Source organism: Sinocyclocheilus anshuiensis, unplaced genomic scaffold, assembly GCF_001515605.1.
Source record: "Sinocyclocheilus anshuiensis isolate Anshui unplaced genomic scaffold, SAMN03320099.WGS_v1.1 scaffold26, whole genome shotgun sequence".
Lineage (NCBI taxonomy): Eukaryota > Metazoa > Chordata > Actinopteri > Cypriniformes > Cyprinidae > Sinocyclocheilus > Sinocyclocheilus anshuiensis.
In genome coordinates this window covers 577,142-590,217 of record NW_015544143.1, presented here as the reverse complement: position 1 = coordinate 590,217, position 13,076 = coordinate 577,142, and the positions used below count along the sequence as shown (strand labels likewise).

Below are 13,076 nucleotides of genomic sequence, written 5' to 3'. Positions count from 1 at the left end.
AACTGACATAGCATTTATTACAGTATTGAAACTATTCTGCCTTATTATGTGATAAAAAAAAAGTGTTTGTAGTATATAAACAAATCATTATTATTGGTTATTGTCCAGGAGTTTTCTGATTTTTAAGCCAATTAAAAGATAGAAATGAGAGAAAAATTTAAGTTGACTATACACTACCAGTCAAAAGTTTTTGAACAGTAAGATTTTTTATGTTTTTTAAAGAAGTCTCTTCTGTTCACCAAGCCTACATTTATTTGATCCAAAGTACAGCAAAACAGTAAAATTGAAATATTTTTACTAGGCTATTATATATATATATAACATTTCTGTCCCCCTCACTTCTGAAATGATGGCTACGCCCCTGATTCAAATCATGCTGCTTTGAAAAGTATTGCTGTTACTTTTCTAAGTAGTCAAATGTATGATTTTTGCCTTTCAGATCCTTTGATTTCCTTTTGAAGGGCTATATTTAGGGAACTAAGGACCTGTATTTCAGAAACATCCAAACTTAGAATCATATCCTGTCTTTTTAGTAACCATGGTAATTTCACTTAGGAAATAGAACTTTTTCAAATCTTAAAGGGATAGTTCACCCAAAAATTAAGTCATCATTTACTCAACCTAATTTACTCACCAAACCTTTATCAATTTATTTCTTCTGTTGAACACAAAGGAAGATATTTTGAATAAAGCTGGTAACCAGACAGTTGACGGTAGCCATTGGCTTCCATAAAATGGCAAAAATAGGATGGAAGTCAATGGCTACCAGCAACTGTTTGGTTACCAACATTATTAATAATGTCTTCTTTTGTGTTGAACAGAAGAAAGAAACTCATTGGTTTGGAACAACTTGAGGGTGAGTAAATAATGACAGAATTCTTATTTTTGGGTGAACTAACACTTTAAATCAAGAATTAAGACGGGAAGATTCTGTAATACAGCCACCGAACATTACAGTGACTTGGGGTGGGCTCTGTTGAGGTCATAGCAACCACATAACAACACCCTAAAAACCACCCTGAACAACTTAACTACCACAAAGCAACACCATAGAAACCACTCGGGACCTTAGCCACAACAAAGAAACATTCTGAAACACCCTCTGAACATCATAGCAATTGCATAGCAACACCCTAGCAACCACCTATAAACACCTTAGAAACCATACCCTGGACACCTTAGCAATCACAAAACAACATTCTAAGAAATCCTCTAAACATCATAACAACTGTATAGCAACTTCCTAAAAAACAGCCAGCAGACCCTAGAAGCCACATAGCAACACCCTGGAAACTACCCTGAACACCATAGGACATGCAAATAAACACTTTAAAAACCACCCTGAACACTCTGGCAACACCATAGAAATCAACCAGAACACTCTAGTAACCACCTAGCAACACCCTAAAACCACCCAAAACATCTTAGCAATCACAAAGTACCACGCTAAAACCCCCTCTGAATGCCATAACAACTGCATGGCAACACCCTGGCAACCACCTTCATTATTCTAGCACTGTGATGGCAGCTTTTGCAAGGGCAAACACCATACATTTTCTTCTGAAAACAATTTTTTGTCTTGCATCTGTCAATAAAAGATCAAAAAATAATTCAACTATTTTACTGATATGTTTATAATTTAACTACATGTACATTTAATTATGTGTTATTGATTTTCTTAATTATCTTAAAGGAAATGTCAGACTCCAATGAAGGTCAGTTCTTGACTTATTTTTGTCTTCTTCTTGGCTCTCGCAGAGCTCCATATGGGAAGGCGGTGGACATGTGGTCGGTGGGGTGTATTTTGGGAGAACTGAGTGATGGGCAGCCCCTGTTTCCGGGAGAGAGTGAAATCGACCAGCTCTTCACCATTCAGAAGGTGTTGGGCCCCTTACCACCAGAGCAGATGAAGCTGTTCTACAACAACCCTCGTTTCGCCGGACTAAGAGTAAGGACCTGTCTTCTAATTCACTCCTGTCCTGTTCTGTTCTGTGCTTTCCTCTCATCGCCTCTTCTCTGCTCTCCTTTCCTATGGCACGGATGGCAGTATTCTGAATAAGTGGCTGCCTATGACTCATGTATTGCTATGTGCCAGTGTGAAACACAACTGACTTTGCCTTGACAGGGCTGATCACAGTACATAATATTCACTCACATGCGCATACACTCACACATACATAGCCTCAAAAAGTATTTGGACACTTTTGGACACTCAAGTCACATCTTAAACTATACTTTGTTTCCACAAGTGACATCTGCAAATGATTCTTAGCCATTTTTGCTTTTCACCCTGTAGGGGTTTATTTTGTAGTAATGACTATCTGATTATACATTATTTAGCTAATTACACTGTTACTTGCCAAGTAAATAGTTAGATGGATATGAAATATTGAGTTTTTTTTATTTATTATTTATTTATTTCTTTTATTATCTTGCAGATTTGGTTAAAGAAAGAAAACTAGCCCATTACTAAAACAGTCAACCTGTATTTGATGTCATGCAGTGTTGATGTCATGGATTTATATACTATTATTGTTTTAATTAATATTTTAATTAGCTTTTACTTTTATATTTTTCATTTTAATTTTTCGTTTAATTTTTTAGTAATTTTATTTACTTTTGTTGTTTTTTAAAATATTACTATTTAGGTTTAATTTATTTTGATTTCAGTTTAAGTTTCTATTTAGTAATTGTAATGCTTCAGCCTATTGTAATGCTTTCACCTTTCAATGAATCAATCACAAGTATTCCATATTTGTTATGAAATATGCAAATGTTCAGCTTTATTCTTTAGTCCTCCCTCTTTCTTTTAGTATGCATGTATGTGCTTTTTTTACAGTTTCCTTCTGTAAGTCATCCTCAGACGCTTGATCGAAGGTACCTGGGCATCATCAATGGACTCATGTTGGATTTAATGAAGGTAAAACAGTCTGCAACATTCATTAGAGAACAGTATTCCCTTTCGAATCCCAGCAGTTGTGATATATTTTGTGTTGATTTATTTTAAAATAAACTGCATATGTCATATCACCCCCAAGTGCAAAGTGTTATTAAAGACTGAATGTGAATGAGGTTTTATTGTCCTAGTGTGGCATGACTTTCCTCATTCTCTTTTCACTGTGTCAGAACCTGCTGTGCCTGAACCCCACCGAACGCTTTCTGACAGAACAGTGTCTGAACCACCCAGTTTTTCAGGGCCTTAGAGGGCCAGAGCGGCCAGCTGTCCCATCGCCCACCCCACCTCGCTCCTCAAAGAGAAAACCATACCACGGAGACAACACCATACCCAGCCGGTCAGTAATAGCTGCTTCTAGAACCTAGGTTAAGGGGGAAATGTGTGATTTCTGAGCCACTAGTGGCATCAAACGGAACTGCCAAAATGACAATTGTTTTTTAATCAATACTGCATATTGACTTCCTATTGAATTGCCTATTATATTTATATGTTCAGTTTTCATTTAAATTGTAGTTTAAATTTTAGAACTTGTGATGCACTTTCTTCTTCTTTTTTTAATATATCTGTTTAACTTTAATTAGAAAAAATTAACTCTGGTTAGTTGCCAGAGAAATATGTCAAATTTTTGTGTAAGTTTTATCTTTTTATCTTATCTTTATCTTATCTTTAGATTCTTTTTTTTATTTCAGCCCTATTCAAACAATTTGTAATAGTTTTAGTTTTAATTAATAATAACAACAGTGAACCAGGATAAGATGGCAACCAAAATTATTAGACAGAAGTTGTTTTTTTTAACTGAAAATTGGGAAGACATATTATGAAGGCAAGACACAAATACTTACCATCAATGGAAGATGATGAATTTACATGAATTTATGTACAAAAGTAAAATTTACAAAGCAGTTGATTTAAATGAATAGTACCAAACAAGTGTCCAGCATACATGGGAGCTCCCTCAATGCTGTTTTAAAATCACCTCAGGTTGCACCTCTTGAAGTTAATTCCAAGAATGTCCAGAATATAAATATTTTGTGTTTGTCCCTGCAGGAGCCACGGAAGTAAGAGTTCAGGTCACCGGCACGCTAACAGCAAGGACTGCTCGTCTCTACCGCGCCATGAGGACCTCCACCGGAGCACCGACGGCTTCCTGAACGGCAGCAACATGCTGACCTCATCCACCCTGAGTCCCACACTACACCCCAAGAGCTACCAGGCCCAGACCCTGAGCCGCTCGGCCTCTTGCAGCAAAGACTTGGCCAACAACAACCTTCCCCACCTACTCAGCCCCAAAGACACAAAGGGAAAGACCGAATTTGATTTCAACCTGGGGCCTAAAGCTGGAGTTGCCTCTGTGGGGGGGGACACCTCTACCGGCAAGTACCTCAAGTCATCCAAACCAGGCCGCCATTCATCCTTCCTGGAAGGGAAGACCAGCACGCTGCAGTCTGGGGACAAGCACAGTCGCCATAACTACATGGAATCTTCGCACGGATCCATGCCTTCCACATCCTCCTCCAAAAGCTCCTCGTCCTTCCTCAGCCTGTCTAAGAGCCACGGAGCGCTGAACGACACCAAGTCCGTAAGCAATCTGCCCGAGACACGACTCCATCTGGATGATCCCATGGTGGGATCGGGCTCAGGCTCCCGCTACTTCCCGTCCAGCTGTCTGGATCTAAACGCAGCTCCTGGGAGCCCGAGAGGTGAACGGCATGCTGGGGCGGAGCGGCAGGGTCACAGTCCCAGCAGCCGAGGGAACACGCGTCTGGAAGGGGGCACTCTGGACTCACGACGTTCTTCGGGTCGAAAAAAGACGCCGGATGAACCGAAGGCTTCGGACACGCTGGACCCAAGCAGGGCCGCGGGAGCAGGGGGCAGCCATGCTCACAATCTGCCCTCCCCGCATGAATCCTATCCTTACGGTCTCGGCTACACCAGCCCGTTTTCCTCGCAGCAGCGACCTCATCGCCACTCCATGTACGTGCGGAGAGACCGACACCGGCCGCACGGCCAGGAGGCGAATTTGGTGGTCGGGCAGGGAGTGCCAACACGTGCCAGCAGCCTACAACTCCTCTCGCCACAGCTCCAGCATCGCACACTCCCACGCCACAACACCAGTTCCTCCCGAGAAGAACTCACGCAAGATCTGAGCAGGGTCAGTGACCTGCTCTCGTTTTATCTCTGTGTCCTGTAGCATATTAGGTGCTGATCTCGCTAAAATGCACTCTGTTGGTTCCTGCGATCAGCATTTGAATATTTCTATCCAAGCAAGGATGCCCTCTTATTCATCTGTTCATCTTTGTCTAAATATTACGAATTCTCTACCGTTCGCAAACAGCAATATTTCAAATGATGCTTGTTCACTGTAATAATTTCAGGAGATTCGATTTGTGATGTGTTTGCATGTGTGTATGTGATCTAATTTAAGATACGGCTCTGCTGCATCCTGCATTCATGCATTTTGTTTTGTTCTATCTGATTATTACATGCACACTCCCAGTGTCTCCCAGTGTCTGCTTATTTTGCTGTGTGCTTATGTCTGCAGAATGACCAGTCTCCCAAAGAGAAGCCTCATTCTCGCCCCCCGATTAAAGATTCTACGAGGGACAACACAGCTTCCTTCCACTCACAACGCCCAAAAAACGAGGTCCGAGGTCTCAACAGGACCCTCAGAACGCGTCCACTTACACACTCACTAGTTGCTACTGTTTTTCATGCCTCATCTTATCTTTGTTTTTTAATGCATTGATCATAAAAGCAATTCACATTTAGCTTTCAGACCATTGATATGGATGTTTTGTAAATGTTCACACAATTCCTCTGCACTTCCGATTTCTCCCAATATGGGGACAGGACAATATGGGGTTACTTTTTTGAAAAAGTAACTCAGATATTTTCTTGTAAATTAAAAAAGTAATGCGTTACTTTACTAGTTACTTGAAAAAAGTAATCTGATTACGTAACTCACATTGCTTGTAATGAGTTACCCCCAACACTGGTCACTACATTAACTGCTAGCTCATGATATTTAGCATTAAATATCTCAGATAAATGGACCGTTCACCCAAAAAAATTAAATTTCTGTCGTTGTCATGTTGTTCTAAATTCGACTTTCTTTTTTCTGTGAATTAAATTTTAAAGACTATTTCCATATTATTTACATGAAATTACAATGTAGGGACTGAAGCTTTCAAACTTCAAAAAGTGATACGACTTTGCATATGTGGCATATGTTCCATGATGTATTGATTACAATAGCAGAATAAACCAAAATTCCACAGTCAAAAGTCTTTTCTTTTGTGTTCTATTGGAAAAAGAATGTTACACAGGTTTGGAATGATATTGAGGTTGAGTAAGTGATGAAAGAAATGTCATTTTTGGGTGAACTGTCAGTTTAACCTCTCTTTCACACTGCTGCTTCTCTTCCTTAATCATTCCTTTCTCCCCAAGCAAATACAGTAAGACAGTATGTACAGTAAGTTGTAGGAACTACTGTTTTATACTATCCTGCAGTGTGACCATCCTCTTGTAACTCAGGCTGGGATGTACCATGACGCTCATATGGAGGATGGAACCTCATCCAAGGAGAACAGAATCATCTACAGTGACTCGATGCCTCGCAGAGTGGGAAGCTTTTACAGAGGTACCCAAAAAATGTACTTGACATCTTGTGAAATATTATTTCAAATAACTGCTTTATATTTTAATTCATTTTAAAATGTAATTTATTCCTGTGATGGCAAAGCTGAATTTTCAGCATCATTACTCCAGTCTTCATTGTCATATGTTCCTTTGGAAATCATTCTAATATGCTGATTTGCTGCTCAAGAAACATTTCTTTGTATTATTATCTTACTTTTATGATGCTGAAAACAGTTGTGCTGTTTAATATTTTTTTTGAAAACCATGATCATTTTTTTGCATTCTCTAATGTATATAAAGTTTAAAAATATAGCATTTATTTGAAATAGAAAACTCTTGTAACATTATAAATGTCTGTACTGTAACTTTTGATAACATTAATGTGTCCTTCCTGAATAAAAGTATTATATTTAAAGAAAATGTATATGTATTTATATGTGTGGTAAGAATGTTTGACTTAAGCTTTGATATTCTAGCTTTTATTTGTTCTGTCCTTTTGTGCAGTCCCTTCTCCTCGACCTGACAACTCGTTCCATGAGAGTACTGGGCAAAGCAGAGTGCCAGCGGTGGCGGCAGAAAGCACAGCCATGACAAACCACCCCAAACGTCAGACCAATTTCGACCCCTGGTGAGCGAACATGCTTGTTAAGGCAGCACACACTCGATCTAGACAAATAAATTATTCTGTACGCATATACCATGGCTGTAAGATGAAATGCTTTGTTAAGCTGGAAGTGACAACATGAAATATTTGGCTTCAAATTAAATAAACAGAACTTCAATGTAAAAATAATTAGTGTCTTTGATGGTTTTGAAATGTCTGGCAACAGTGAGTGCAGAAAATAATAAAGCATGCCCACTTTACGTTCTCTTTAAATTCACTGATGATAGCAATTGCTTTCATTAGCCAGTTCTCTGATAATATTGCTGTTCGCGTTTTATGTAATAGGGTGAATCTTAATAAAAGATGTCAAAAACATGTTTGTCATATTTCACTAACATACACTATATGGACAAAAATATTGGGATACCTGACCATTACACAGTAACATCACATTCTAAATACATAGACATTAATATGGAGTTGGTTCCCCCTTTGCAGCTATAATAGCTTTGCAGCTTCCTCTGTTCTGGGAAGTCTGTCCACAAGATTTTGAAGTGTTTCTCTGGGATTTTTTGCCAATTCATCCTGTAGAGCATTTTGTGAGGTCAGACACTGATGTTGGACGAGAAGGCCTGGCTCGCAATCTCCATTCCAAAGGTGTGCAATAGGGTTGTGGTATGGATGGTACAGTCATGGCATAGTCATGCTGGAATAGAAAATTCCAGACTGTTCCCAAAAAGGTGGAAGCGTAGCATTGTCCAAAATGTCCTGGTATGCTGAAGCATTAAGATTTCCCTTCACTGAAAGTAAGGGGCCTATCTCAAATCCTAAAACACAGACCTATAACTTTATCCTTTTGTCCATATAGTGTAAGTAATGTAGTGATACATTTGATTTGAAAAAAGTTTTGTTTTTTTTTTAATAAAAAAATATTACATATACTGATGTTATTTAAAAAGTTGTCTGGATTTATATTACTGTATTACAATGACATTATTTTTATTTGCATTACAGAAATTAGACAGCAAATGTGCTGAAATAAAATCTTTTTATTTGATTTTATGACCAAAATCTCTTGGTGTTTCTTTGTGAGATTCAACTTTTAATAATTACATTTGTAGGAATAATTCAGAGGCCATGGTCATGAACCCACCAGAGGTCCCTAAGCAAAAAGAAAAACAAGGTTTCTTCAGAGCTATAAAGAAGAAAAAGAAGAAGTCACAGCCGGTAAGAATGTCCTATTCATTCATTTACTCATTACATTTCCCTTTTTCAACGCTCAAAAATGGTTTCAAATGCAGTAAGAATAGCCAGGAGACCTTTTCTGTGTATGTTTTTTTTTTAATATTGTTATTTCACATCTATGTATATGTGTTGCTTAGCTGCTATGTTGTGTGTTTTTGTATGTCTGTCTGCGAGTCATTGAACTTAAATTATTTATTTTATACAAAAGGTAATATAGTCTAGGATAGAAAAAATACTGTCTCTCTTTATCACTAAAATTAATAGGCAAGATTTCACCTCATAGTGTTCATTCAGTCATCTCAATCAGCAAGTAGTTGACCAGTGCAAAAAGGAAGGTGAAATGGTCATATCACCCCAAAAAGGAGGCCGTCCACTTGTTCCATTGTCCAATGAATGCCTGACAGAATCCAACAGAGACTCTCAGTGCAGTTCAGTGCCTTCTGTAGCATTTCCCCACAATAGCCATATGGAGACCATTACAGACCCGAGCAGCATGTGTGTGGCAGATTCTGCCTCTACTGTGCTCTGTCCACAAATATTGAACCAGAGGACCGTATGTTCATCTGCTGTATTCAACAACAAAAGATGTTTAGTGTTAATAGAATGAGCCACTGGGGTTTTGTGCGTCTTATATTGCAGACGGACGGCAACGCAGGAAGGAACCCGAGCATCAAGAAAAGCCTTTTCCCCCTCTTTAACTCAAAGAATAGCTTAAAGCATAACTCTTCTGTCAAAGTGCTCCCTGTTGTCCCGCAGCCCATGGTATTGCTCACATAAAACCGCGCCGCTCTACCAAATAAACACATCTTCATTGCATGTCATGCTAAATGTATAGGTGTTTTATGACTGGATGTCTTTTTGTCATTTTTTTTTTGTTTCTATTTAGAGTTTTCTTTTTTGCCAGAGCCATTTTTAACGAGCAAAACATCAGGTCCAGATCTATATTAAACTTTTTAATCAAATTAATTACATGATATGCTGATTATTTTATCAAATTAATTTCATATAATTTATTTAATTATTTATATTCTATTATGTAGTTTGTGTATTTGCTAAGAAAAAACCCAGAATGAAAATAATTTAAGACATTTATTGTTGCAGATGCGTGCATAATTTTATACACGTCACAAAAAAAATGATTTGTTCTTTTGTGTTATTTTAAGATAATTAGCTGTGTTGATGTTTAAATTAATATATTAAATATGAATTTTCAGCCAAAGTAAAACTGTTCTTAAACTGGTCTTTGAGCCTAATGCATCTTTGCACATATCACATTTAATTTATGATCTCAATAGCTGGTAGAAGAGACAGACTCATAGTTTAATATACTGTGTTGTCTTATGTAATGTAATATTGATAATCAATGTCGAACCATATTAGGTCAGGACGTTTTTATATGTTGACGTAACAGATCTGGTTCTGTGTGTTTTACTCACTAAACATCATCGCTTAGGTTACTGCTAGCATCGCAAAAGCATCAGCATGTGTTCTGTTAGAAGCATGGACTCCATAACCGTCTTTAGCAGCACTTGCTCAAAGAGGATGCACGTTTTCTCATTTACCATTCTCCGAACCTGGGAAAGAGTAGAAGTGGTCAAAATGTTTCCACACACAAACTCTCTGTCTTCTGTACATAAACTCTTGCACATTTTGGTACAAAGGGTCAGAAACTGGGCACGTCCCGAAACACTAAGGTCTTTACCTATCTTCGAAAATTCATGCTCTCCAGATACACTTGTAAAAGCTGGTCACTGGAATGAAATCTTTTTTAATTCTTAAATTGTTTCCATTGTAATCAACTGGATGCCATGAACTGGTTAAAAGGGCAGTATTTCAGCACGTTTCCAGTTTTCTGGCCTAATGCACGAGATTATGGATGAATTTTTGTTTAGAGAGGAGATTTATTGTACATAAGTCCCAGCATTCAGGTGAGTTCACTGGTGTGTCCTGTGTGTCAGGTTCCTAGTGAGGCTCAGCAAGACCAGCTAGTGATACAAAGACCAGTCAAATCCTCGTCTCATCACAGCAGTCGTCACCGCAACCGAGATCGTGACCGGGAACGTGATCTGGAAAGGGACAGGGAGCGTGACCGGGATCGAAACCGTGAGAGGGATCGTGATCGTGACAGGGACAACACTTGGCCTGAAAAGCAGACAGATGTGCAGCCTCAGGTAAAATAAATAAAATATTCACACCAACAGCGTATCTATAAAGATAGCTATAATATATTAGCATCCATATTGACACGCAATAACATTCTGGTTATTCTAAGCACATGCTACTTTTAATGCCCAAGTTCTTTAAAGCAGAATGGATTCTGATTGGCTGTCAATGTTTTTATTATTTATCATGTGGAAGAAATAGTTTTGAAAGTGATTCATCATTGTTATCGTTATGGTTGTGTTGTGGACAAATTCTCAAAGAATTAGAACAATTATTAAAATTTTATAGTTATCGTTATCTATCAAAAATACAGTAATATTGTGAAATATTTTTTACAATTTTAAATCACTGTTTTCTATTTTAATCTGTATAAAAATGTAATTTATTCCTGATGCAAAACTGAAATATCAGCAGTCCTGATCCTTCAGCAATCATTCTAATATGCTGATTTGACGCTCAAAAACATTTCTTATTAATATCACAGTTATGCTGATTAATATTTTTGTGGTAACCATGATATGTTTAATCAGGATTCTCTGATGAAGAAAAGATAACAACATCTGTTTGAAATTGAATACATTATAAATGTATTTTTTGACCGTTTAATGCATCCTTGCTGAATAATAGTATTATTTCTTTTTAAAAAAGACTTCCTTTGTATTTTATGATTGCACACAGACATGCATTATTAATCTTGCTTTCCTGTTGTAGAGCCAGCCTCTGAAGTCCCTGCGGAAGCTCCTACACCTCTCGTCTCCTGCTACGTCCAATCAGCCCCCACCTCCCGATCGCTCGGCAGAACTGCGCTTCCAGCCCCTCCCTAACCCCCCTTCCAAAGGGAACCTGAACGAGGCCAGAGGGCTCCCACCAGGCAGCGTCACCCCCAATACCAAGAGCCGCAAACCCCACAACTACCCTCTGCCAGGGCAGATCGAGTCCAGCTGGCACGTCTCCGCGCTGAATAGGGCCGAGGGCGCACCGTACCCAGACCAAATGGCAAACAAAGGTGGGCAAAATGGTATCGGCTTTACCAGAGCCGCTCGCGCGAGAATGCCAAACCTCAACGATCTGAAAGAAACGGCTCTTTAGAGGAGGAAGGCCCCGTAGTGGCCACTAGTGTACTTGGTTTCTCCTTTTCCTTCCTGGCTACCTATGGAATGCTATTGTTCATACAGTGGTACACAATGCCACTTCTAGCCAGAAGGTGGCAATAGTTACGTCTCAGCTTTGTTTTTTTAAAAGCATCCACATTTGATAGAATTTGTATTCTTGTTCATTACATCTGGGTTCAGTTTTCTGTTGAAAATAGCTTACTGACGATGATATGAATCTATGTATTTGTATATGGAAACTTGGGGATGGGGGACCAAAAAAAATCTGTGGAATTGTAAGAGCTTTAGTTTATACACAAGAGAATGTATAAATATTTAATGTGTAATGATTCTATATTTCATGGAGATTATTTAATGAATTATTGGTGTGTTAATAGTTACAATGTACAGAGTGCATTTTATGGTTGTAACAAAAGTACTTATTGTTTCTGAATTATTTTCCACTCTTCTGGTATGAATTCTCAGTGCAGACTAGGTCTATATTACACACTGTCTCATACGGCAGGTTATTGAATCAATTGGTTATTGAACCATCCCTATTTAAAACATGCAACAGCATATCAGCAACTACTGATGCATCCTAACCAGGTTCTGTGTTACTTTTCATGCGAGACCATTAAATTGACGTCCCATGATGGCTATCTGTCTCACTTTACCCGTAGCTGGTGTCTTGCAATGTTTTCTTACTTCCCATGAGCTTGGCATTCAAAACCCAACACACTGAGATCAGATAGTGCTTGTGTTTAGCACGAGTTCATTAGAGTCCAGATCCCCGAAGAGCTGATGAATTTCAGCAGAGGCTTAATGAAATAATGAATCTGAATAATGAATTTCAGCAGAGGCCTCACGGTGTCTCCCTCTGCGATCTAAACCCTACCAGCTGGTGGATAAGTGTGACTTTGCCTGTGGCACGAGCGATGGTTTACAAGCGGCTCTGCTCAAGGTTGTGAGAGTTAAGTCCGTATCTCCATCCTGATGTGACTTTCAGCGGTTGCTTTGCGGGGATTCAGTTGCACGTGTGCATGATTCTTTGAACAAACTGAATAACTGGCGGTTTTATTTGAATCAGTTTAACCGCATGTTTTTGAAGAGATAAAAGCATTGCCTCAGAACCTGGTAAAAGGATTTCAAAGACGTAATGCAGTTATTGATCTGTTAGCGGGGAGGGCAGGTGGGAGACGCAGTAAGATTTTTGAGTGGCCTCTGAAACGCAGCACATTTTCATTCAGGCTTTCAGTGTTTGCTTTAGATTTATCTCACTGTACATTTCATTAAATTATATTCTACTAATATAGATTGAAATGAGATGGATATGAAATATGCAAAATAGCTATATTAAGAATTCCAGGCATTTGAA

The 13,076-nt window shown here is 38.6% G+C and overlaps 1 protein-coding gene across 2 annotated transcripts in view; it reads left to right on the top strand.

The window, feature by feature from the left end:
• LOC107695077 (cyclin-dependent kinase-like 5) overlaps positions 1-12,054 on the top strand; it is a 38,538-nt gene extending 26,484 nt beyond the window's left edge. The window contains exons 9-19 of one of the 2 annotated variants that reach the window (XM_016494872.1): positions 1,759-1,948; positions 2,840-2,920; positions 3,127-3,293; positions 4,004-5,108; positions 5,499-5,600; positions 6,491-6,596; positions 7,100-7,223; positions 8,321-8,426; positions 9,084-9,206; positions 10,403-10,615; positions 11,319-12,054. In XM_016494872.1, the coding sequence (XP_016350358.1) occupies positions 1,759-1,948; positions 2,840-2,920; positions 3,127-3,293; positions 4,004-5,108; positions 5,499-5,600; positions 6,491-6,596; positions 7,100-7,223; positions 8,321-8,426; positions 9,084-9,206; positions 10,403-10,615; positions 11,319-11,696 (2,695 nt within the window). In that variant the 3' untranslated portion in view covers positions 11,697-12,054. The remainder of the gene's footprint in view (positions 1-1,758; positions 1,949-2,839; positions 2,921-3,126; positions 3,294-4,003; positions 5,109-5,498; positions 5,601-6,490; positions 6,597-7,099; positions 7,224-8,320; positions 8,427-9,083; positions 9,207-10,402; positions 10,616-11,318) is intronic. The other variant, XM_016494873.1, reaches the window with a different exon arrangement.
• Positions 12,055-13,076: the final 1,022 nt, after the last annotated feature.